Raw genomic sequence first — 25,210 nt, 5'->3', positions numbered from 1 at the left:
GTCACCCGTGGATTGGGCCGGATTGGTGTTTTGGGCCCGAATCCGACCCTATCCGACCGCCTGTCCACCCCTAACAAAACAACCAACAACAAACAACACAACAGCAAATGAGTACCATCAGCAGCAGCAGCTTCCAATGTGCCAGAGTACGTTCAATTTTGTGCTCCTATATAATATCCGAATATTTCAATTAAATCCCCTGAAAATACGTGGAACCCATATCACACCACCCAGCGCGTAACGCTAAATCACAGTCAAAGTGTCAACACATTCTACACAGCAGCCTCCACGTGTCAGCCTTCACCCCCTCCACGCGTCACTCTCTCATTGTGCCGGCGGCATCTTTCAACTCTTATCCACTGTATCCTCGTCACAGGCAATCATAACCCTCCCAAATCCACACAGAGTAAGACGAATCAATCATCATAAACCACCAAACAACCAAACCAACCTCTTGTTATTTTAAAACTTTCAATCCTAACTCCCACCGCCGTAACGTTCTTCCTTTCTCTTTCTCTTTCTTCCACCGGAATTTCAACTAACTCCGATCACGATCAGGATCAGGATCAGTTCTCTCTCCCAACACTCCATCTATATTTTTTCTCCGAAACTAATAAATATTAAAAAAACATATACTTCCATTTATTAAGTTTAATAAATACAATATTATTCTGACGTAGACTTTGTCTTTGTCTCTTCCATTTCAGTTTCACATTTCATTTTCCTTGTATTTATTTTTCTATTTCTACATTTTACTTGTAAATCTCCTCCTACCTAGACGTAACCGTTTTTATTATTATTATTATTATTTTTTTTTTCCTTATAAACTATCATCTCACGCGAATTCCGCTTCCCGCCTCCGTTCCGTTTTTCTTTTTCTGACTCTGATCGCCCTAAGGGCCCATAGCATGAATCCTCTTCTCTCAATCACCGCCGCAATCTCTCGCCGCCACGTCAGCTTCTTCATTTTACACTAACTCCCTTGCATTAACTGATTATTCCGGCTTTTCCGGCCACATGCATCCTTTCTGCTGTGTATCCGCTATCTCCGATCAGGCTTCTCCGGTGAAACCCTCGCCGTCTCCTTTTCCTGATTTCTCCATGGTTCCTCCTCCACCACCGTCTGCGGTGGTTGCCGTTAGATCCGACTCGGTTCCGAGACATAGTTTGAGCCAGAGTATCGGGAGTCAGCGGGAGTCGCCGGCGGTGGTTCTCGATGTGAAGATTAATGATCTCGTCGGGAATGGAATCTCCGGGATACTGTATAAGTGGGTGAATTACGGGAAAGGATGGAGACCTCGATGGTTTGTTCTTCAAGATGGCGTTCTCTCCTACTATAAAATTCACGGTCCTGATAAAATTATTGTTAACCATGAAACGGAGAAAGGTTCGAAGGTTATCGGTGACGAATCGATTCGGAGGATCAATCGCAATCGCAATTCTCATCCCTATCAAAATCGTCGAAAGCCCTTTGGTGAAATCCATCTCAAGGTTAGTTGATTAATTCTTCATCTATTTGATTAATTCAATTTTGTTTGAATCAGTATTCACAATTATTTGAATTTTGATTTTAATAATCTGTGATTTTTGATGTGTTAGGTTTCAACGATTCGGGAGAGTAAATCAGATGATAAGCGATTTTCGGTGTTCACGGGAATGAAGAGACTCCACTTGAGAGCAGAGTCACGTGAAGACCGTGTGGCGTGGATGGAAGCTTTGCAAGCGGTGAAAGATATGTTTCCTCGAATTTCCAACAGTGAATTGATGGCTCCGGTGGACAACGTAACGATTTCAACTGAGAAACTGAGAAATCGGCTTCTGGAAGAAGGAGTGGGTGAAGCAGCTATTCAAGACAGTGAACAAATTATGAGAACTGAATTTGCAGCGTTACAGAATCAACTAATGTTGCTTAAGCAGAAACACTCCATCCTCATTGATACCTTACGCCACTTAGAGGTACATCATCTAATTCAAAGCTGAAAAATTCAACTGGGTGTCTAAGCCTTAGGGGCAACCTTTTGTAAATTGTTATGTTTTCGCTAGTTGTTACATAAAACTTTTTTGTGAACACAATCAGTTTCATGGTTTGTGTGCAGAATTGAGACAATGGTTACTAATATAGGTGGCCCAAGTAGGAGTTTGGTATCATAGTGTCACCAAATATAAATATTAAAACTGTAAGGTATGCGATGATGGTCAATGAGTTTTTGTTATGAAGTTTCAAAGCTCCCTTACTCTTTTCTAATGACCATGTTAGAATTATCAGAACCCTGGCGCAAATTACACATTTAACTTGCCCTTTTCTGCAATATTGTATAAGTTGTTATCATCAAACTAGGAACCAGTTTGAAGTACACTCTCGGGAAACACATGGAAAATCAAATTTTAAAAGGGTCTTGCAATAACTGATTATCTTTTAACATCAGCTTCTGTATCTCGATTTATCAATAGCTCTCCCATTTACCTTCTCTATAGACACTCGTATGGGGACCTATAAATTCATTTTAAGTTGAGAAGTTTTCAAAGTTTAGAAGTTACTCCAAACCAGTTCATACTCTTGTATAATTTATCACGACCTTAAACTTTTCTTTCAGTTAAAAACGCAGATCAACTAATGCTAAATATTATACCTATTTTTTTAGTTTCTTCGATAAATAGTTCAACAATTAGACACATTAATAGATTCAGGTTTATTTCTCCCTTCATTTGTGACTTGCAATTTGCAAGTCTGTCTTCTCAAGTGAAAAACTGTTCATTATCCTGTCAAACAATATTGCTCAGACCTGGAATCATCTTGACTAACGTGTCAAGAATTAGGTATATTCTACATATTATGATTATATTTTTTTTATTTTTTAAAATCAGATACCTATTAAATCATGCGTTGACAATAGGCTTGTGGCATTACTTTCAATCCACCAAATTACTCAATGCTGTCATGGTTTTCAACTTGTTTAACAAAATTGTTTCACTTGTGTATTGATTGCTTATTCTTCAATTTTTTCTCATGTTGCTTCCTCATGTGTTCAATTCAACGTATTAAGGATAAGCTTTTCATCATAGTGTATGTTAATAAACTTTTATCCCTTATTACATTATTGCAGACAGACAAGGTTGATCTGGAGAATACAGTAGTTGATGAGAGCCAAAGACAGTGGAATGATCAAGAAAATTCCAATGGATTAATGCTAGAAAAATTTAGTGGTATGTTTTTGTTTAATGGCTTGTTTATCAGGAATTAGTTTTCGGGTACACTTATTTGTTTAAGTGTAGTCTTCACTTAGTTTTTAAGGCAGCCCCTTATGTTGGCAAATGGTTAAGACCTCACATATTTCTTAATTGCCAGCAAGGTTAATGTAGATATGTCATTGGTCTGGTGATTCATTTTCTTGAAACATGAAGTATTTGTGTGCCGCTGTCTCTGATGCACTGACTCCCTAACTTCCCCTGCTATTTTTCTGAAAACTCTCCACTTCTTTATTCAATTGTTATCACCTAGATGTGCTTTTTACACTTGTTACATTTTCTATTTTTGATTCAGATGGTAGTGCAAGTGAATCTGAGGATGATAATGAAAGAAATGATGCTGCAGAGGAAGAAACAGATGAAGATGACAATGTCTTTTTTGATACCCGTGATATTCTATCATCAAGTTCTTTTAAAAGTAATGGGTCTGATTATAGAGTATCATCTTTCTCTTCTGATAATGATACCTTTGAATCAGAGGAAGATGTAGATTCTTCAAATAAATATATTGGAACCAACCATCCTCATGTTAAGAGGCGAAAGAAATTGCCAGACCCTGTAGAGAAAGAGAAAGGTGTCAGTCTTTGGTCAATGATCAAGGATAATATAGGGAAAGATCTAACAAAAGTTTGCCTGCCTGTTTACTTTAATGAGCCTCTCTCTTCCCTGCAAAAGTGTTTTGAAGAAATGGAGTATTCGTATCTGCTGGATCAAGCATATGAATGGGGAAAAAGGGTAAGTCTGGATTTGGCAGACAGATTTATATTGTTCTGCCATATTTAAGGAAAATATGAGCGATTCAATATGTTTCAGAAAATGTTTCATGATTCTTTATTTTATTTTTCTACCTGCTAGCTCTTTCAATGTAATATTGGCGTGTTCTTCCCCTTTTTTAAACCAATTGGAGTATTCATGCAGGGTGATAGCCTCATGAGAATTCTTTATGTCGCTGCTTTTGCTGTATCTGCCTATGCTTCAACAGAAGGAAGAATCTGCAAACCTTTTAATCCATTACTTGGGGAAACATATGAAGCTAATTATCCAGATAAAGGCCTTCGTTTTTTCTCAGAGAAGGTGTATAATCTAATCCTGCACAATGATATTATAAATGTATTACTTTTTTACAAGTCAATAAAATCATGGTAGTTTGACTTCGAATTTTCTTTATGATTTCCTGGGGCTGGGTTCCTGGTTTCTTCCATAGATCCGCTATTGTGTGAATGCGTGCTTTTTCTTTTGTCATTTGAGGTCAAAACGAGAGTTTCATGAATAAATGGTGTATTCGAGTCAATCAATTTATACAACCTTATTAACATGATGATTTTTTGTTTTTTATTTGGAGATGCAATTTTTCTTTATTCAGTCCATGTTCGCCATATGAAATTATTTACATTTCTGCTTCCTCTCAGGTCAGCCACCACCCTATGATAGTTGCATGTCACTGTGAGGGTACAGGTTGGAAATTTTCGGGGGATAGCAACTTAAAAAGCAAATTTTGGGGCCGATCAATTCAGCTTGACCCTGTTGGTATTTTGACTTTGGAATTTGATGATGGAGAGGTTTTCCAGTGGAGCAAGGTATGTTTTAACTACTGTAGTGGCGGTCATACCCTGGTTTGGTTTTAAACAAGTAAACCGAAATGGACCTTCCCTTTCAGGTTACAACATCAATATACAATCTCATATTGGGAAAGCTTTACTGTGATCACTATGGTACAATGCGTATAGAGGGAAATCAAGAGTACTCTTGTAAGCTGAAGTTCAAGGAACAGTCTATAATTGATCGAAATCCTCATCAGGTGCCGGTTGCATAAATTTTATTTTTCGTTATAATATATTCTTTATATATGATATATATGATATTAAATTGGCCTTTCCCTCTGGTTTGTGTAATGCACAGTGTCTTATTTTAAAGACTTCAAATGCACATGCTCGGTTTACAATTTCAGGAAGAAAAAAAAAAGAAAGAAAATAGGCAATCTAATAGTTTTCCCTAGAGGACCATATTACTATAGTTTCATCACAGTGACAAATTTTGTTATTTAATTTAATATATAACAATTAAATTTTTGGAAGAGGGTTGTCTCTTACTATTGTGGTATGCCTGTAATTTTAGGTTCATGGTATAGTCCAAGATAGGAGCGGAAAAACAATATCAACCTTGTTTGGAAAATGGGATGAAAGCATGCGCTATGTTAATGGAGACTACACTGGGAAGGGGAAAGGTCATGAATCTTTGTCAGAGGCTCGTCTACTCTGGAAGCGAAGCAAGCCTCCCATGTTTCCCACTAGATATAATTTCACTCGCTTTGCAATCACATTAAATGAACTTACCCCTGGATTGAAGGTCTGTTCTATTAACTAATAATGTTTTTTGTGTTGCCAAAATCTTATGCATTTTAAGAAAAAAATATTCCAGAAAAAGAAAAGTTTTCTTTGCAATTTGTGCTGTACACATGTGCTATTATTGGAATTGACTTGATTCATCAATAACAAATCCTTTTCTGTAACAAAGGTGAAGTACGTATAATTTGAAAATAACAAGAATATTCAAAAGAAGGAAAAAAAATAGATCCATCCTCTTCATTCTGTGTATTGTTGTGTCTGTGTTTGTTTGCCTGTGTTTTGGCATTTTACTGGTCATTCATTGTAATTTATTTGTGGTACACAGGAAAAGTTGCCGCCTACAGATTCCAGGTTAAGACCAGACCAGCGGTATTTAGAAAATGGGGAATATGAGATGGCAAATTCAGAAAAGTTGCGGCTAGAGCAGCAACAACGGCAGGTGCATAGAACATTTGTGATTTAATATCTTTGCTTTTATTGTTCCATTTGTAGCTTGGTACTTTGAGATATCTGAAACTTCTTGGTGCTTCATGATGCCCCTTGTCTGTGGATTTGTCAAAGTAAATTGTGTTAAGTTGACAATTCCCTATTTTCAAATTCTAGTTGCCTTTGTGGGGAGGAAATTGGAGTCCCTAAAGTGAAACTAGATCCCATGTCATATCCTTATTTTCCAAGTTTTATAGTTTTCATTAGTGATTGATGATATATTTGCTTGAATGATATTCAGGCCCGGAAGATGCAAGAGAGCGGCTGGAAACCACGGTGGTTTGCTAAGGATAAAGCAAGCGGGACATACCGCTATATGGGAGGGTATTGGGAGGCTCGAGAAAAAAGAAACTGGGACTCTTGTCCTGACATCTTTGGCCAAACTTCTCCTGATCATATTTCTGATGAAATTCAAATTACATCTTAATTTTTCTGTTTATTCTTCCCCCCACATTTTTTATACAGATGGGTGGCTATGACTTCTGCACCGCAGTCGTGGTACACCCATGAAATTGATGTAAGGTAATCAACCGGAAAAATGAGCTAGCAATAATGTAATTCTTTCTCTTAATTTTTCATGTCCGTTTCAAGTCTACTGCCTGAATCCAATTTTCAATATTTGGAAGGCAGCATAATCACCGGAAACGGAGTTGGTGCGATCAAAAGTAACTACAATCAGATAACCAATTAAAAAATATATGGTTGAGAATTTCAATTTCTAACAATATGAGCTGTCTGTAATCTTTAATCTATGAATTTAAATTTCCTAACAGCATGATTCATTTACAGCAGAGAATTCAGGTCAATGTTTTTGTTACAAGATAATAGGGCTTAGGGGGAACTCAGAGTCCAATAGAAAGGGTTAGCAAAATACTTTTTAACACAATTTTTCAACTCAACTTTCTATTGGTTGAAGTTTAACTTAATCCTGTCTCACTATTTTGAAAATGGATTTAGTGGGACTCATAAATATCAATTCATGAAAGAAAAAATGCTATAAAGTGTGTTGTTAGCTTTTCTACAATACCCACACAATTGATGGAACACAGGCAATATCTTTTGTTGCATGTACCCCACCTTTGTTTGAAAACTGATCCTGTCTGGAAGTATTGTTCCTGACGGAAAGAAAACAGATCTTTTATTTTTTTTTGGGGTGTTCAATACACCTTTAATTTTTAGGTGGTGTTCACCACATAAGCCTTATGTAGTGTTCATTAACTTTATGCAAATCCAATTATATCCTTGTGCATCGTCGGAATATTGAACCCCATTGAAATTTGGACACACTAATTAGACATAAAAATTTCTTTATAAAAAATGTACCCCAATCAAAGTATAAAATACATCTAGATTTCAATCTTTGGACTAACTTTTAGAACAATATTATCTTACTTTTGTGTGTTATAGGGGTGGATTAGGATTTCAAAATTTGGGCACACCCCTTGACAGTATTTTATGAATTACTTTGGTCTTTATTTCAAAACAATTGAGTGATAGTATTATGAACCTTGTGATAGTAACTAGATAGAAATTTTCATATTATTTGATATCGCATACATTACTCACATAATAAACCATACATAAAAATAAGTCATAATCAATATCAAATTTTCATAACTCATTCGTAAACTATATATTCGTCATTTATAAAATACAACTAACCATACAATTTTCGAATTGTTTACAAAATACATGTCGTGCCTCTGCTAACATTGTCTGTAGAGTGTCCTTCTCAAAATGTCTTCCTAAAACCCTTCCCGAGCTATAATCTCTCTCACAATAGCAACAATACGATGACATATCGACAATACATCAACGACTGGTTTGTCCACGTCAGTTCCTTTTCTAATTTTGTGATGAGTTGCCTTAGGGGATCCCTTTTTGGCCCCAATGTCATATAAGGATGGAACATCTATCAAATCATTGAATGTAACCATATACCGTACTACATGGACTAGGAGCTGACACACAACATACATCTTTTGACACAATACTCTCAGGTATATTCATATACATAAATTGAGACCTATAAGCTATCCATCCAAAGTATAAGCATATCACCTACAACAGTCGTGTCCGACGATGCTCACTGTACGATGTAAAATTGATATTGTCCACCAATATGTGATCAAGAGTAAGTCCGTACGGCTTAGCCGCCAGATTATCCTTGAGGGGATAATCGAGAACGCATGTGGAAAATTTTTGTAGTAGTCTCCAATACACTTCGAACTGACGATTCTTGAAAATTACAGGAAGATCCATGCTTGAAAATTGTTCATATAAAATATCTATAATGTGTATTACAAGTATTGTGAAATTAATATCAATAAGAGTGTAAGTAAATTACATGAAATAGACAGTTGTTTCCTATCATTTGTCTCGTCTTCCATAACTACCCTAAACTAGCTTGGAGGAGAGGTAAATCAAATAAGATGTCCCTCAATTGTACTCGTGAATCCTCTCCAAGTCCGTGAAGTATTTAATGTAGACAACATCGACATAGGTCGTCCATTAATATGTATGTGTCAACCAATATCAAGAAGTATGTCCTCATTGCACATACTCTATGATAGACAACATGTGCTTCATCACTCGAAATACCCTTAAATGCATTGAGGCAATTAATATAATTTTATGATAGGAATGAAAATCTAGCATGATATCCCTTGGTGTCCTCTATCTCCCCTTAGGGTTTATCCGAATCCACCCCTAATTATGTTACCACCAGGTTGAGGGCCTTAGGTCTACTTATTCTAGAGTGATCCACTAATCTTCATGTGATTGAAGATGTATGAGTCATGATACATCATAAAGGATGATAGTCATATCATCAATCGAAAGATGAAATGGTGATGTCTCTGCATGCCACCTTTCAACAAGTTCAGACAATGAACCATAGTTAATATAATCATATTTGCGCCTACTGAAGTCCTTCAATATAGATAGCTCCAAGATTTTCTAAAACTATGGTTCATCAGGCTACGGCATCTTTGATATCTTCCTATTATGAGTTATACATTTGAACGTGTCACATTACTGCAAAAATAAAAACATCAATGTTAGATAATTCAATTAGTTTAAAACAAATGTTTAGAGGAGTAATCAAACATCTATGCTACCCCTCTCTCTCTCTCTCTCTCACACACACACACACATGTAAGCCGCAACATAATGTGCATATAGAGGAAGTAGTGAAGTGTCTCCAGACCTCTGAAAAACTAGTATGTGTGACAACATTAAGTCCAGCTGCAGGATGTGGATCATGCGCCTCTACATCGGTATGAACAGGAGCAGCATGTGCTTCGTCATGAGCTGAAGATACACGACTCCAGTAAGACAATCCCTCAACAGTACGCGGCATTCTCCAACTTTGGGTCACAAGAGTCTACCTTTTTTGCTGCACACGGAAACATGTTAGGTCATTCGACCATACCTGTATCTATGTTATCTGTCAGTCATTTTTGAATAAACCTAAAGAAAAGACATATCAAAATCAAAGAAACAGACACAATGTATTAGTAACATTTTTCTCTCTCAACATTTTATAAAAAACACTATTTTTGTATTGTGTTTTGTTTGGTGTCGGCTATACCTTGTCAAATTTTGATGTTGAAATAGCATTGCTCTTTTTGTATTGGAAACACTAAATTGCTAAGTGCCAACTATTCCCATATGGGGGCCTGGTATCTGGTCTGGTGAAGCCTTAAAAACTCTCTCAGTTTTTACGGACGATATTTGTCAGATAGTTTTCCATCAGATAAATTAGATAGCGACCTATGCTGAAATTCTTCATTACAAATTTGTAATGCCATTATTCTATGCAGTTGTCAGAGTTTATATCCTAGTCAATTTACATTGGCATGACAAAACCCTCTCCACCTTCTAATTACGATTGAAACAATGACTAAGAATAAATAAACATAGGATTATGAAGTCGAGGAACATGTGAAAATTGTGAAGGTTTCTAAGGTGATTTGTGTAAACACAATAATTATGACATGTGTTCTGTGTCTAAGCAAAATTACGTTCTAATATTATTTTAAGAATGAATGCTTCCAAATTGTAGTTTGTTACTTAAATGATATGGTGTGACTTGATGATGTCTGATAAAGGGACTAACAACAATCTTGAGTTATATCAGAAAAATCTATTAATTTTAGTCTCACTAAAATTTGGTTGGTGCAAATCTATTATATGAAGTGTGCATTGAATAACAAATGAGGAAGACTTTAGAAAGTTCTTTGGATTTAATTTTTGAAAGGTTAAATTAGAAGATTTTGGAGGGTTGCGTCTATATATCTAAATGTGTGTGATAATTTTAAAAAGTTTAAAAAATAATATATTACATTAGCATATAAAATCTATTGCAAATCCTATTGTTTTTTAAGTTGTATTGGCTATGCCTCGTGGTTTTATGGGCTTATATTTTGATTGCTTGTCTTTTGTTTTTTATATTGTTTATATTTTTATTGAGTCTCTTCAACAATTGTGCATCTTAGGATTGAAATTTAAATATGTTTTTAAGGCATAAATCAAACTGTTCTAATCACAACATCCATGATTTGAATAATTTCTTCTTGATTCGAATGATAGTCTGCTTGATTCGAATTAGACAAGACTATATTTCTTTTGAATTTGCTTATGTAATCTTGATTCGAATCATATGTTTCCATGACTTGAATCATGTGATTGGAATCGCATAAAGTATGACTCGTATCACACAATAGGTTTCTCATATATTCCTGGCTCTTGATTGAAATCACCTGATCCTTTGACTCGAATCATACTCTTTGCTTATGAATCTAATCAAACACCATTTTCAGTCATTTTTGTGTTAGATCTCCAGCAGATATAAAAATAACTTTTCTCTCAAAACCTTTCATAACGTTGGAAAGAACACACTTCCACTATTGATTTGAAATTTCACAATTCACTTGTTCTCTCATTTTTAAAAGAGTTTTGAATCTGTTTTGAGTGTTTTGTGAACGAGTTCTTTCTTCTTTTATCTCATTCCTTTTCTATTTTTCGTGTGAATCTAAATCTCATCTTTTGAGGTGTGTGTGATTTTTTAGGAGATTTTTTTATTGTGGTTAATGTTTCTTTGAAAATTTCTCGAGTTTCCAGAGGTTTTCAATGTGTGTATGGTTGTGGCTGGTTTTGACAAGTCCAACAAAAAACAAGGAGGTTCTTCTCTCTATAATTGCTTTAATAGTGATGTATGGAAGCCTACATACAAAGTGAGAGTTCTTCTCAATAATTGGACAAGCCAAGACTCAATGTACTAGTAGGATCAAAGAAAGATTGTTACATAATGGTGACTTTAGAGCAACTTTCTTGGGATGGAAGATTTAAGACGATTTCGAATAAAGATTTTATGAGGATTCAGATTTGGATATTATGTACAATTATTAGTGTATATAGAATATACTAGGCTGGTTCACTCTTGTAATTGGGCTTTGCATCATTTCTGTTTTACTCTTGGCCCACTTGTTGTATAGGATAACATATATGTGGATAAGCTAAGATAGTTTTCGGTTTATGCATTGTGTAACCAATTGTAACAGTTTGTAACAGAATTCTGTTAATCATCATCTTCATCAAATCAATGAGAATGCAAAGTTTCACAAACTCTATCATGGTATCAGTCGCTGTTGATCCAACCAACCTTCCGCTATCAACATAAGTCTTCTTTCCACCCGTGCTTGAGCTTCATCTTGAAGCTCATCGTTCCCAATTCTTCCTTTTTAACCTAACTGTTACAAGAAGCGTTTACTCCACTTCTCAGAAGTGTCAGCCATGGATGCATCACCAACAAACTCCGATCCACACTCACCGCGTACGACAGCAAAGTCCTCGCCGTTTGCAAACGCGTCCAATCACACAGTGTTTGGACCAAAGCTCTCGATTAAGCTTCAAGAAAAGAACTTTCTTCTCTGGAATCAGCAAGTTGAAGGAATCATAATTGCACACAAGCTTCATCGCTTCGTTGTCAATCCTCAAACTCCCCCAATGTTCAAGAATGAAGATGATTGTCGCGCCAATGTTCGATCTGAAGAATATGAATCTTGGATTGTCCAAGATCAAGCTCTATTCACATGGCTGCTTTCAACAATTTCAGAGTCCGTTCTTCCTCGTGTGCTATCGTGCAAACACTCCTATCAAATCTGGGATCAGATTCACAAGTATTTCACTGCTGTTATGAAGGAAAGAGTGCATCAACTCAGGGCTGAGCTGAAAGTCACAAAGAAGGTAAGTCGTTCCATTTCTGAATTTGTTCTTCGAATTCGTGCCATTTCTGATGCTTTACTTGCTGTAGGAGAACCTATTTCTGAGCGTGGTCAGATTGATGTTATTCTTCAAGGGCTTCCTAAAGAATACAATCCCTTCATCATGATGGTGAATGGGAAAATTGAGCCACCAACACTATACGAGATTGAAGCTTTACTCTATGTCCAAGAAGCACAACTTGACAAATATCGTCAAGAGCTCGCGGTGACTAATGCAACTGCTAACATAGCTCATACTGAAGAAAACTTCAGCCACAAACTCACCAGAGGTGGTCCAGCATACCAGAGAGGAATAGGTCATTTTAGGGGGAGAGACTGTGGCAGAGCCAGATCAAGTTACTCCACTGGCAACAGACCAACTTGCCAATTGTGTGGTAAGTATGGTCATGCAGTTATGGAATGTTGGCACAGATATGATGAGAATTATGAACCAGCTCCACAAAAGAATCAATCATCAACTACAGCAAATGAAAGCTCCAAAGGAGAGAAGAAGGATCAAAAAGCTAATACAGTTCAAGCTTCTGCATTTTTAGCTCATCAAGAGGACCTTGAAGTACCAACCAACTTGGAGTCTCAAGCTTGGTTTGCTGACTCAGGTGCATCTCACCACTTAACACCTTTTATACATTGATTGTCTAGTGTACATGATTACAAAGGGTCTAACCAAGTCTTAGTAGGTAATGGTCAAGGTCTCAAAATTAGGTCTGTAGGAGTAGCTGAAATCTCATCTGCTATGAATCCTCACACTACTTTAACCCTGAAACACTTACTTCATGTCCCTAGTATAACTAGAAATCTATTGTCAGTTTCAAATTTTGCCAAAGACAACAATGTATTCTTTGAATTTTATGCTGATCATTATTTTGTGAAATCTCAGGTATCTAAGGAGATTCTTTTAGAAGGTTTCCTGGATACTAGTGGCTTATATCGTTTCTCCTCTCTGCCAGTGGATTCTTCTGTTATCAACAATGGTGGCATTTCTGCAAAAGGTCAAGTTTCAGCTTTTTCAAGTAATTGTTTCGATCAACTTTCTATTTGGCATAATAGACTAGGGCATATAAACTCTGTAGCTCTTAAGTCTATTCTGAAACTTTGTAACATTTCCTTACCTAATAAAGAATGTACTACATTTTGTAGTTCTTGTAGTATTGGCAAGTCTCACAGATTACATGCTCCACTGTCCAATACTGTATATACAAATGCTTTTGAACTTGTTCATGTTGATCTACGGGATCCCTCACCAAATTTATCTAGTCAAGGCTATTCATATTATATAGCCATAGTTGATACTTTTACAAAATACACTTGGATTTACTTTGTGAAACAAAAGTCTGAAACATTGAGTGTCTTTAAACAGTTCATTGCTTATGTGCAAACACAATTTCATGTTAGAGTCAAAGTTGTCCAGTCTGATTTTGGGGGTGAGTTTAGACAATTTACAAAGTATCTAAATGAACTAGGAATTGTCCATAGGTTAACATGCCCACATACATCACATCAGAATGGTACAGTTGAGAGAAAGCATAGAAGTATAGTAGAAATGGGCCTGACACTCTTAGCTCATGCTAAAATGCCCATGGAATTTTGGGATCATAGCTTTACACATGTTGTTTATCTTTTGAATAGAGTGCCAACTTCTAATGCTCCAACCTTTACTTCTCCATTTCATGCACTTTTTAAGACTCTACCAAATTATAACATACTCAAGACATTTGGTTGTTCCTGATTTCCTCATCTTAGACCTTTCAACAAACATAAATTGCAACTAAGAAGTTCTGAATGCATATATTTAGGAATATCTCCTCAACACAAAGGTCATAAGTGTCTTAGCAGCGAAGGAAAAATATATATTTCAAAAGATGTTGTCTTTAATGAGACTCAATTCCCTTTTTCACCTGTCATAGATAGCTCACCCAAAAGCATTCATAATAGCTCTGCCAATCCTGTGTCTACTACTAGATTATTGCTTTATCTAGAAGACAATTTCACAAATGTGTCTCCTACTGGTACACAAAGTGCTCAAACTACATCTGTACCACAACCAGTGCCTTCCCTTCAAGAGAGTCCTATTTCAACTCATGTCCCTGTCACACAGGCTGGCATTTATACTAACACCCAACAGTTATTACCTGACAGTCCTTCCAACCCACTGATGGATACTTCCCTCAATCCTACTAATACACCTAATATTACTGAACCTAATCTTCACTCTGGTCCTCTTGAGTCTCATGGTCAGCTGGGAAACACTGCACCTTCAAATACTCTTATACCTCATACTATTTCTGAAAATATACCACCATCAGTTATGGTCACCAATAGGCATGCTATGGTTACTAGAGGCAAAACAGGCAGGCATTAGCTCACACTGAGCCTAGTGCTGTCAAGTAGGCATTAGCTCATCCTAAATGGTATGAAGCTATGCAACAAGAATACACTGCTCTTATTTCCAATGAAACTTGGACATTGACTTCTCTTCCAGCTTATAGAAAGGCTATAGGATGTAAGTGGGTCTTTAGGGTAAAGGAAAACTCTGATGGATCTATCAACAAATACAAAGCCATATTAGTAGCCAAAGGCTTTAATCAACAATTTGGCTTTGATTGTCATGAAACATTTGCACCTGTGATCAAACCTGCCACCATCAAGATACTTTTTACTCTTGCCCTAACTTACAAGTGGGAAATAGAACAAATTGATATTAACAATTCTTTTTTGAATGGATCTCTTGAGGAAGAGGTGTACATGACCCAACCACCAGGTTTTGTGAATGAAAACAAAACATTAGTAAGCAAATTAAACAGGGCTCTCTATGGTCTGAAGCAGGGCCCAAGATCTTGGTATGAGAAGCTTCACAAGACACTGTTTCAGTTTGGATTTGTGGCAAGAAAATGTAATCACTCATTGTTCATTTACAGCCACCAAGGTACTACTCTTTATGCACTAGTCTATGTTGATGATATACTTGTAACGGACTCTTCTCCTATTCTGATTCACAAAGTGATATTTAAGCTACACCATGAGTTTGCTCTGAAACAGCTTGGGAAACCTGAGTATTTCTTAGGTCTTGAAGTGAGATATCAATCTAATGGCTCACTCATCCTCACTCAAACTAAGTATATCAGAGATCTCCTTAGCAAAGTCAACATGGAAGAAGCCAAGGGTGTAGCAGCCCCTATGTTTAGTCACTGCAAACTCAGCAAATTTGGGACTGACATCATGGAAGACCCCTTACTTTACAGGTCCATTGTAGGTGCTTTACAATACATTACTCTAACTAGACCTGATATAGCATTCTGTGTGAATAAGGCCTGCCAATTTATGGATAATCCCTTGGATAGTCATTGGAGCATGGTCAAACGTATCCTCAGATACCTCAGTGGCACTGCCACCCTTGGACTTCTGTTGTCTCCAGCCAAACTGAATCAAGCCTTCTCTATTAGAGCCTATAGTGACTATGACTGGGCCAATGATATTAATGATACAAGGTCCACATCTGGTTCATGCATTTTTATAGGTCCCAATCTTATCTCATGGAGCTCCAAGAAACAATCTCTAGTGGCTAGATCAAGTGCAGAGGCTGAATACAAAGCATTGGCACATATAACTTCTGAACTACTATGGCTGCAATCACTACTTGCTGAACTACAAGTAAAATGTTTCTCTCATACTCTTCTCTGTGACAACTTAAGTGCTGTTTTACTCAGTCACAATCCAGTGCTTCATGCTAGAACAAAACATATTGAACTGGATATACACTTTGTGAGGGAAAAGGTAGCTGCCAATAAACTTAAAGTTTAACATGTTCCAGCTTCTGCTCAGCTTGCAGACATTATGACCAAGCCATTGCCAAGTGCTGCATTTACAGATATTCGAAACAAGCTCAAGGTTATGTCAATGTCACCTCCTTGATCTTGAGGGGGAGTATTAGTGTATATAGAATATACTGGGCTGGTCCACTCTTGTAATTGGGCTTCGCATCATTTCTGTTTTACTCTTAGCCCACTTGTTGTATAGGATAGCATATATGTGGATAAGCTAAGATAGTTTTTGGTTTATGCATTGTGTAACCAATTGTAACAGTTTGTAACAGAATTCTGTTAATCATCATCTTCATCAAATCAATGAGAATGCAAAGCTTCTCAAACTCTATCAACAATTAATCGAGGAATCAAATAGAAGCTTTTATATTTTCAGCATTATTTGCATGGTGATTATATTGAACATCTTGTAATTTGTCACAAATTATAGAGGAAGACCTAAAATTTCAATGGAAAACCATTGGAGAGTGGAGTTGGCTTAGCGAGGATGATCGCGGAACCATAATATATCTAGTATACTCTCCTCTCTCTCTCTCTCTCTCTCTCTCTCTCTCTCTCTCTCTATATATATATATATATATATATATATATATATATATATATATATATATATATATATATATATATATTAATCTCATAGAATTGCATGTTTAGATTGTATTCATCGCTTTCATATAATTGTATGATTTTAGGTCTATTTCCTTGGTAGTGATTTATCGTTTATGTGTAGGTTTTGTTACATTGGTTTTGCGAATTCTCTTGTGATTGATTGGGACTAGAAACCGTGGTCTTAGAAATCTAATTGTATTGATTTGATTATGTATATCTATACTTCTTGTGTAGATTGATCTTAATTCAATATACTATTTTCATTAATTTGGTTAGTTGTTTGATCCAATTTATCATCATTATATACTGATTAAGGTGTTTTTGTATATACCGTTTGATTAACATAATCAATTTTTACATGCATATTGCTTCTTCCATGCAAATTGTTTTTTAAACTCTAATTAGTTTTTTCAAACTAAATGAATTTTTAAATCGGTCAAATTATTTTTTTGGAGGTCTTTTCACCCCCTCTCTAAACCTTTGCATTCTCGTATTCTCGCTCAAAAGTATTTTTATTCTAAATCATTTTTTACTCTTCAAATAATAAATTCAAACATGCACGAGGCCTCACCCTGATAGTAAACATTATAAAGTGTAAATAATATTGAGACTAATTTATATAGTCTGTATTCCATATTGAAATAAGAATATATGAGATATTGAAGATGACCAATCTTAAAAAGTTTTTGGTACGGTAGTTGAGGTCTTAGGTGATTAAAAAGAGGGTACCTGCAAGGTTGATACTCCAACGCTCAAGTCAATTTTTGAGAGAGGTGAAACTATGCAAGTGTGAATAAGAATAATACATGGACGTGATAAGAGTCACACTTATATAGAGGTGACAATTCAAACTGCCCCAATTGATCCAACATAGATTGTAGAAGGTCGTTAAATGTTTATTAACTATGAAAATGATGGTGGTGACATGCTCTAGTTCGAGGCTCTAAAGTGGAGATATGCATGTTCGCCATTCATTGGAGTGCTTTACTTGGATTGGGTCGTGTAATTAGTTCAATATTATTGAACCTTTGAGGAATGTTAATGGAGAAGTCTTTGAGATTGGTCCAAACATGATTTTCATTTAGGAGGTAGGCCCGTTGAGAGGATGCCTCCAGAAAGAGATGGGGATCCATTGTGATACTAAATAAGACTAATTGGTATTGGGAATATGCACATTTAAGGTATATTGTGGAGTTAAAACATTGCCTCAGGGATGGTCACCATATATCTTCACGCGCCTATGGTAGGGAAGTGACACACGTAGACTTTGTTTGGGAGTTCAGAGAGAAGGAGAAAGGAAGGCTTCCGAAAACGAATTTTAAAAAAATATAGGAAAATATATTACATTTTTTGAAAGAATAGTAAAAGAATGTTAATAATTACTATATTTTTAATTTTCATAATACTATTAAAAACATAAAATATATTTGAAAAATTTATGTAAGCCCTCTAAAACCTTCTTTCAATACAAATTTTGAGTTCCTCTAAATTATGAGATTTTTTGGTGTTATGAATAAAAATAAACTCTCCAAAACCCTCACAACCAAAATCCTTCAATCCTTTCAACTCAATCCTTCCATTTTTTTAAAAGATCTCCCTTCCCCTCTAAACAGCCAAACAGACCCTTAGGCTATGTTTGCGAGTTTTGAGGGGAGGGGAAGGCTTCCAAAAACGAAATTTAAAAAAATATAGGAAAATATTTGACATCTTTTGGAAAAATGATTTTGTTTAGAATGATAAAAGACTCATTATCATTACTAAATTTTTAATTTTCAGAATACTATAACAACCTAAAAGATATTTGGAAAATTTATGTAAGCCCTTCAAAACCCTATAAAACCCTCCTTCAATACAATTTTTGAGTTGCCCCATTTTATAGGATTTTTGGTGTTATGAATAAACTCAAACCCTCCTACCCAAAATATTTTTATCCTTTTCACCTAATTCTACCTATTTTCCAAAACCCTCCCCTCCCTTCCCTTCCAAACTAGGCTATGTTTGGGAGTTTGGAGGGGAGGGGAGGGGAAGGCTTCCAAAAATGAAATTTTAAAAAAATATAGGAAAATATTTGACATTTTTTGAAAAAAATGATTTTGTTTAGAATGATAAAATAGTCATTATCATTACTAAATTTTTAATTTTCAGAATAGTATAACAACCTAAAAGATATTTGGAAAATTTATGTAAGCCCTTCAAAACCCTCCAAAACCCTCCTTCAATATAATTTTTGAGTTCCCCTATTTTATCGGGTTTTTGGTCGGTAAACTCAAACCCTCCAAAACCCTCCAACCCAAAATCTTTTTATCCTTTTCACCAAATTCTTCCTATTTTCCAATGCCCTCCCCTCCATTCCCCTCCAAACTCCCAAACATAGCTTTAGAGAACTTAAGTGCACTTGAGTGTCAATATAGAATTGAGACTTTATATTTAGAATACTACAAAATATTTATTTATCAAATTTTAGATTTTTTTTTTAAAATGAAAAGAATTAAACATGAATTTTTAAATTTTAGAAGGTAATGATAAAAGTAATGTAAATCTCAATTTAGAAATTAAATTTTGAGTTTTTTTCTTCAAATAATTTTTTATAACGTTCTAAATATGTCTGTAAAATAATCATTCAAAAATACATATTGATTTAACAGCAAAAACTAAAATTATGTGTATAATAATTTTGTTAGAACAAAAACATGTCATTTTTTTATAAGAACCAAAAACAAAATTTAATAACTTATAATAACCAAAAAAATATAGAGTGAAGACCCATTTTGGTCCCTCACAAATATTACATGAGTCAAATTAGTCTCTCACAAAAAAATTGACCCAACTTAATCCCTTACAAAATTTAACCAGATCATATTAGTCCTTCTGCTAATATTTTTCTCAAATCGGTTTTTTCCTACTTCTAAACCGGTTTTTTTTCATACTTTTAAACCGTAATTGGACTGACACGTTGGATTTTTTTTTAAATACTAAATTAATTTTTAATTTTAATTTCATTTTTAAACAGTTATCAATGAATAATATCAAAAAAGCCAAAATTGTTTCATATAAAGTAATTTTTAAACAAGTAATTTCCATTATTTCTACTAATATTAACAAATTCTATACATAAATTTTTGCCTATGAGGTCTCAAATCCAAGTCCCTTCAAGTTAAATGATTTTTATTTTATAACTAGTCAAATCAATTTTTATCGTTAATAAAGTGACTATCATTTACAACTAGACAAATCAATTTCTATTGTTAGTAAAGTGACTATCATTTACAACTACATAAATCAATTTCTATTGTTAATAAAGTGATTATCATTTAGAACTAGACAAATCAATTTCTATTGTTAGTAAAGTGACTATCATTTACAACTAGATAAATCAATTTCTATTGTTAATAAAGTGATTATCATTTACAACTAGACAAATCAAATTCTACAGTTAGTAAAGTGACTATCAATAACAACTAGACAAATCAATTTCTATTGTTAGTAAAGTGATTATCATTTACAAATAGACAAATCAATTTATATTGTATTAAATTGACTGTCATTTAATCTAAAGGGACTTAGGCTCGAGACCATATTGATATAAATTTTGTATTTTTTATTTTACATTTAGTATTGTTTAAGATTAATCACATGAGCCAGAGTTCAACTCCTTATAAGAAACAATTTTGATTTTTTTCTATTATTAATTTATAATTGTTTAAAAATGAAATTAAAAATAAAAATCAATTTAGTATTTAAAAAATGAAAAATAAATAAAATTCAACGTGGCAGTCCAGTCACGGGTTAAAACTAGGAAAAAACCGGTTTGAAAAAATATTACCAGAAGGACTAATATGATCTGGTTAAATTTTATAAGAGATTAAATTGAGTCTATTTTATTGTGAATGACTAATTTGATTCGTGTAATATTTATGAGGGACCAAAATGGACAGGGCCGGTCCTTTGAATTTGGGTGCCCTGGGCGAATCAAAAAAATGGTGTCCCAAAAATTGTTTCTAACAATAAATACATAAGGATAAGAGAAATAATTAGATAAAAATACATTTTCATTTGACATTGTGCAAAAAGAATACAAGTATGGATCTTTTAATCAATATTTATACTACATCAAAATATAAATCACTATAAAGAGACTTATTTTTCTTCTTCTTCTTCTTGATCCGATATTTTTTTATAAATTTTTTTACCAAACCTTTAAAATTATTTAAATATCGTCTTCTTAGTATTTTTTTTATTGCAAAATCATTAATAATTTGCTCATACTCAAGGTTCTTCAAAAAAATTATTTTCAATTGAAATCAACGCAAGACTATTTAATCTATTTTGTGACATAGTAGATCTCAAATAAGATTTTAATAATTTTAATTTAGAAAAACTTCTTTCAGCAGATGCAACACTGATAGGAATAGTCAATTTTATTCTATAAGCTATGTGTGCATTAGGAAAACAATTAAAAGTATTTAAAGAAATCAATATCATATATCTTGATTTTGGTTCAATTGTTAAAAAAATTCTAATAACGGTAAATTCTTCAAACAAATTCCACCATCAAGATCAAGAGAACCGTCATATTTTAAACAAGTTTCAAGATGTTTACAACATGCTTTCAATCTCCTATCAAATAATAATCTAAGCCTTTCAATACTAAATAAGAATTCGAAAATATTTTCGTGTGTGCTATATTGCTCAAATCTTCTATCAAGTGAGCCAATTGTTTGATCTATAATATATAAGAAATAGTTATTTTAGAAAGAGTCTTCAGCAGACTCAAGATTCAGTTGTGTGAGTTGAGACGAATTTTCATTATAGTGTTATTTTTAGGGGATTTTCATCATAATATTAATTGATTTTATTTTAGGGAATTTAATTGATTTTATTCCACTCTATATTTTATTTATGGAAAATTACATTCTTTTATTAATTCTGACTTTGTAGTGCCCTATAATTTTGTTAATAAGTATTTTTCAAAAATAAAATTTTAGCAAGTACTTTTATATTAGAAAAAATTTCTTTTAATATATTGGGGTAAAAAAAAATTTGGTGCCCCTAAAATTATGGGGCCCTGGACTCCCGCCCCGCGAGCCCGTGCTCAGGACCACCCCTGAAAATGGATCTTCACTCAAAAATATATTTAACCCTAAATTGTAGCATAAATTTTCTTTTAAATATTAAGAAAGAGAAGTTTAATTTACTAAGGAAATAGTGACCCTTATGGTGTACATGTTGTTGACAAGGACACCATCATTTCATGTTGAGCGCACATGGAGACATGATAACGAATGTCGAGCAATATCCGCAGCTTTACGCGTGAGACAAGGAACTGTGACATTGGTTAGTTGAGAGTTGGCTGGTGAATTTTGTTGCTCCAGCGCAGCGCATGCTCTTTGTTTTCTCTTGTATTTCATCTTCATGTGATGTAGTTTTCATATTCAGAGATGAGGTTACTTGCTTGATATATTTGACTTGTGCGACAACACCATGATGTTGATTGCAACACGTAACGAGATTTCAACTATAAATGGCAATACTTCCTTCACATATCTCACCAACTGTTGCGGCATTTACTCCTTTCTAGTATTTGTCCTTGTTTCTTCGTATCAAATTGAAGATTCTTGAAATGTGAAATGCTCCAAATACTTCTTCATCTTATTAGAGACCAACCAAACACCAATGAAAATACGATACTCTTTAAAATCTTTTAAGTAACTGTACAATTCACTTTAAATCACAAACTTCATTGAGTAGTGTTTGAAAGTGTGAGTGATTATTTTGAAATGATTATTTTTTTAGAGCGTAATGCAAAGCTAATGGCAAATTTTAACTCGTATTTAAGTAAAGTTATCATACATGTTTGTGCATATGGGGAAATCGAAAGAAAAAAAAATTACACCCTCTTTTCTTATTATAAATAAATTTCACTTATTAGATTTATTCAATAAATAATATTTTGGTCTATAAAGGGACATACAGGCGCCTAGCCTATATATGCTCAAACTAGATTAAGGGTGGCAAAACAGGTCATGGTCCGTCGGACCGGCCCGCGCACCCGTCAAAAAATGACAGGTTGGGTTGATATTTTAGGTCCGCCGTCCACCATAGTCTGTCCCGCCAAAACCCGCCGCTCATCATAGTCCGCCCGCCAGCCAAAACCCGTCGCACCGTCAAAATCCGCTATTTTTTAAGTTAATTCTACTAATTCTAATTCTTAATGGTTTTATTTTATACATTTATTTGTGAATATATGCAATATTTTTAAGTAAATTTGTTAAAAAATATTTTATAAAAAATTGTTCTAAAAATTATGTGAAAAATCTAATTAAAATGTAAAAAAATCTATTAAAAAAATGAAAAAAATAATAAATAAAAAATAGACGGACAAGTCCGCCAACCCGCCAACTTGGCGGGTGGGTTAGGTTTTTATGCCCATTTCAATTTGCGGGCTTGCCCGCCCCGCTCTTTTTTTTTTTTGCGGACATATGACGCGGCGGGCCGTCCGCTTTGCCATCCCTAGACTAGACCACATTTTTTTTAAATAGAAAAAACTTAGGTTTTTCTTTAAACCTATTTAACTAAGGGTTAATGAACTTTTTGGTCCCTCTAAATATTTCAGATTTCGTTTTTAGTCCCTCTAAAAATTTTCTTCAAGTAATAATCCCTCTAAAATTTTTCATCCACACTTTTAGTCCCTCCGGCAAACATCCGTTAACAAAGTTGACGTGGTACTGCCACGTGACACTGCAAACGTGACAAAGATGCTGACATGGATGGATGCCATGTGGCATTTGGTCCCCATTTTATATTTTTATATAAATTTTATTTATAGTGACAGAAAATTCCGTCGCAAAATCCGTTGCAAACATGAACATCATATAATAGTCCAGAATTTGTCGCTAATCCGTAGCTAATTAGTAACTAATTCCTAGCTAATTCAAAGACATCATTTTTATGACCTAGAATTTGTTTTTTTTTCATGATTTTTTACAAGAAATTTTATCACATTATAAGGATATCTCTCACAAAAACTTAATTTTTTTTACTTGAGATAAATTAAATAATATGAATTTTTTTACGAGTTGATTTTCTTTAAAATGGAAACAAGGAAAACATTAGCATATGATTGATTTTTAGGCTATTATTTTTCAAGGAGTTATATCATAACATATATAAAATATCTACAAAATTTCATGGAATTTCGAATAAGTATCGATTTATTTTGATTTTTTATCAATACACATATAAATGTTTTTTTCAAGTGACAAAATGAGAAATTTAACCCTATTGATTGTAAAATGATTGACATGCTTTACTTTTTTTCTTCATATTAGTGTATCAAATTATAAGGGTCTCTCCCACAATTTTTTTTCATGAGGATAATCAAATAATAATTTTTTAAGCGCTGGTATTCCACGAAACGGAAACAATGTAATATTGGAATATGATTGATTTTTTAGCTAATATTTTACAAGAAATTAGATGATAACACATAAAAATCATCTGCAAAGTTTCATGACATTTAGCATATGTCTCAATTTATTTTGAATTTCTGATCGAAACACATATATGTGTTTTGATCAAAAAATCAAAATAAATCGAGACTTATTCGAAATGTCATGAAAATTTGCAAATACTTTATATGTGTTATGATATAACTCCCTAAAAAATAATAGTCTAAAAATAAATCATATGCTAACGTTTTCCTTGTTTCCGTTTTTAAGAAAATCAACTCGTAAAAAAATTCATATTTGATTCATCTCAAGTAAAAAAAAATTGTGAGAGATATCCTTATAATGTGATAAAATTTCTTGTAAAAAATCATGAAAATAAATAAATTCTAGGTCATAAAAATGATGTCTTTGAATTAGCTAGGAATTAGTTACAAATTAGCTACAAATTCTGGGCTATTATATGATGTTCATGTTTGCGACGGAATTTATGTCGCTATAAATAAAATTTATATAAAAATATAAAATGGAGACCAATTGCCACATGACATCCATGTCAGCATCTTTTCTACGCTGGCAGTGTCACGTCAGCTTTGTTAACGTACGTTAGCAGGAGGGACTAAAAGTGTGAATGAAAAATTTTAGATGGACTATTCTTTGAAGGAAATTTTTAGAGGGACTAAAAACCAAATCAGAAATATTTAGAGGGACCAAAAAATTCATTAAGCCTTTAATTAAAAATACTAGGTACATGTTTGGACTAGCTTCTACAAGTTCCAAAAGCAATTCTAGTCCACTTCAACTTGAAAATTGATTATTTTTTCTTGTTTGGATACTTTTCCAAAATCAATTCTCCTCCTCCAAAAGCAATTCTAGTAGAAGCTACAATTCCTAGCTTTTGAACTTAGTAGAATCAATTCTACATTTACTATATATTATTTATTACAACTCTTTTAAACTTTCCTTCTTTACCC

At 34.1% G+C, this 25,210-nt stretch overlaps 1 protein-coding gene across 1 annotated transcript; it reads left to right on the top strand.

Moving 5' to 3' along the window:
• Nucleotides 1-392: 392 nt before the first annotated feature.
• Nucleotides 393-6,655, top strand: LOC131627379 (oxysterol-binding protein-related protein 1C-like). The gene is made up of 10 exons (XM_058898228.1): nt 393-1,491; nt 1,600-1,956; nt 3,105-3,204; nt 3,542-3,981; nt 4,165-4,320; nt 4,656-4,823; nt 4,904-5,044; nt 5,362-5,592; nt 5,917-6,030; nt 6,319-6,655. Exons 1-10 carry the CDS (start codon nt 1,018-1,020, stop codon nt 6,502-6,504), a joined length of 2,367 nt encoding a protein of 788 aa, XP_058754211.1. The 5' UTR covers nt 393-1,017; the 3' UTR covers nt 6,505-6,655.
• Nucleotides 6,656-25,210: the final 18,555 nt, after the last annotated feature.

The sequence above is a fragment of the Vicia villosa genome, unplaced genomic scaffold (genome assembly GCF_029867415.1).
Source record: "Vicia villosa cultivar HV-30 ecotype Madison, WI unplaced genomic scaffold, Vvil1.0 ctg.000359F_1_1, whole genome shotgun sequence".
Taxonomy (NCBI): domain Eukaryota; kingdom Viridiplantae; phylum Streptophyta; class Magnoliopsida; order Fabales; family Fabaceae; genus Vicia; species Vicia villosa.
Note: the sequence above shows the minus strand (reverse complement) of the source record. Positions and strands in the feature narration are given on the sequence as shown.

Excerpts from the sequence above, each read along its gene's own strand:
- LOC131627379 (XM_058898228.1), top strand. The coding sequence starts at position 1,018 with ATGCATCCTTTCTGCTGTGTATCCGCTATCTCCGATCAGGCTTCTCCG. Across the intron at positions 3,205-3,541 it reads AATGCTAGAAAAATTTAGTG|ATGGTAGTGCAAGTGAATCT; the intron begins GTATGTTTTTGT and ends TTTTTGATTCAG. Across the intron at positions 5,593-5,916 it reads AACTTACCCCTGGATTGAAG|GAAAAGTTGCCGCCTACAGA; the intron begins GTCTGTTCTATT and ends TGTGGTACACAG.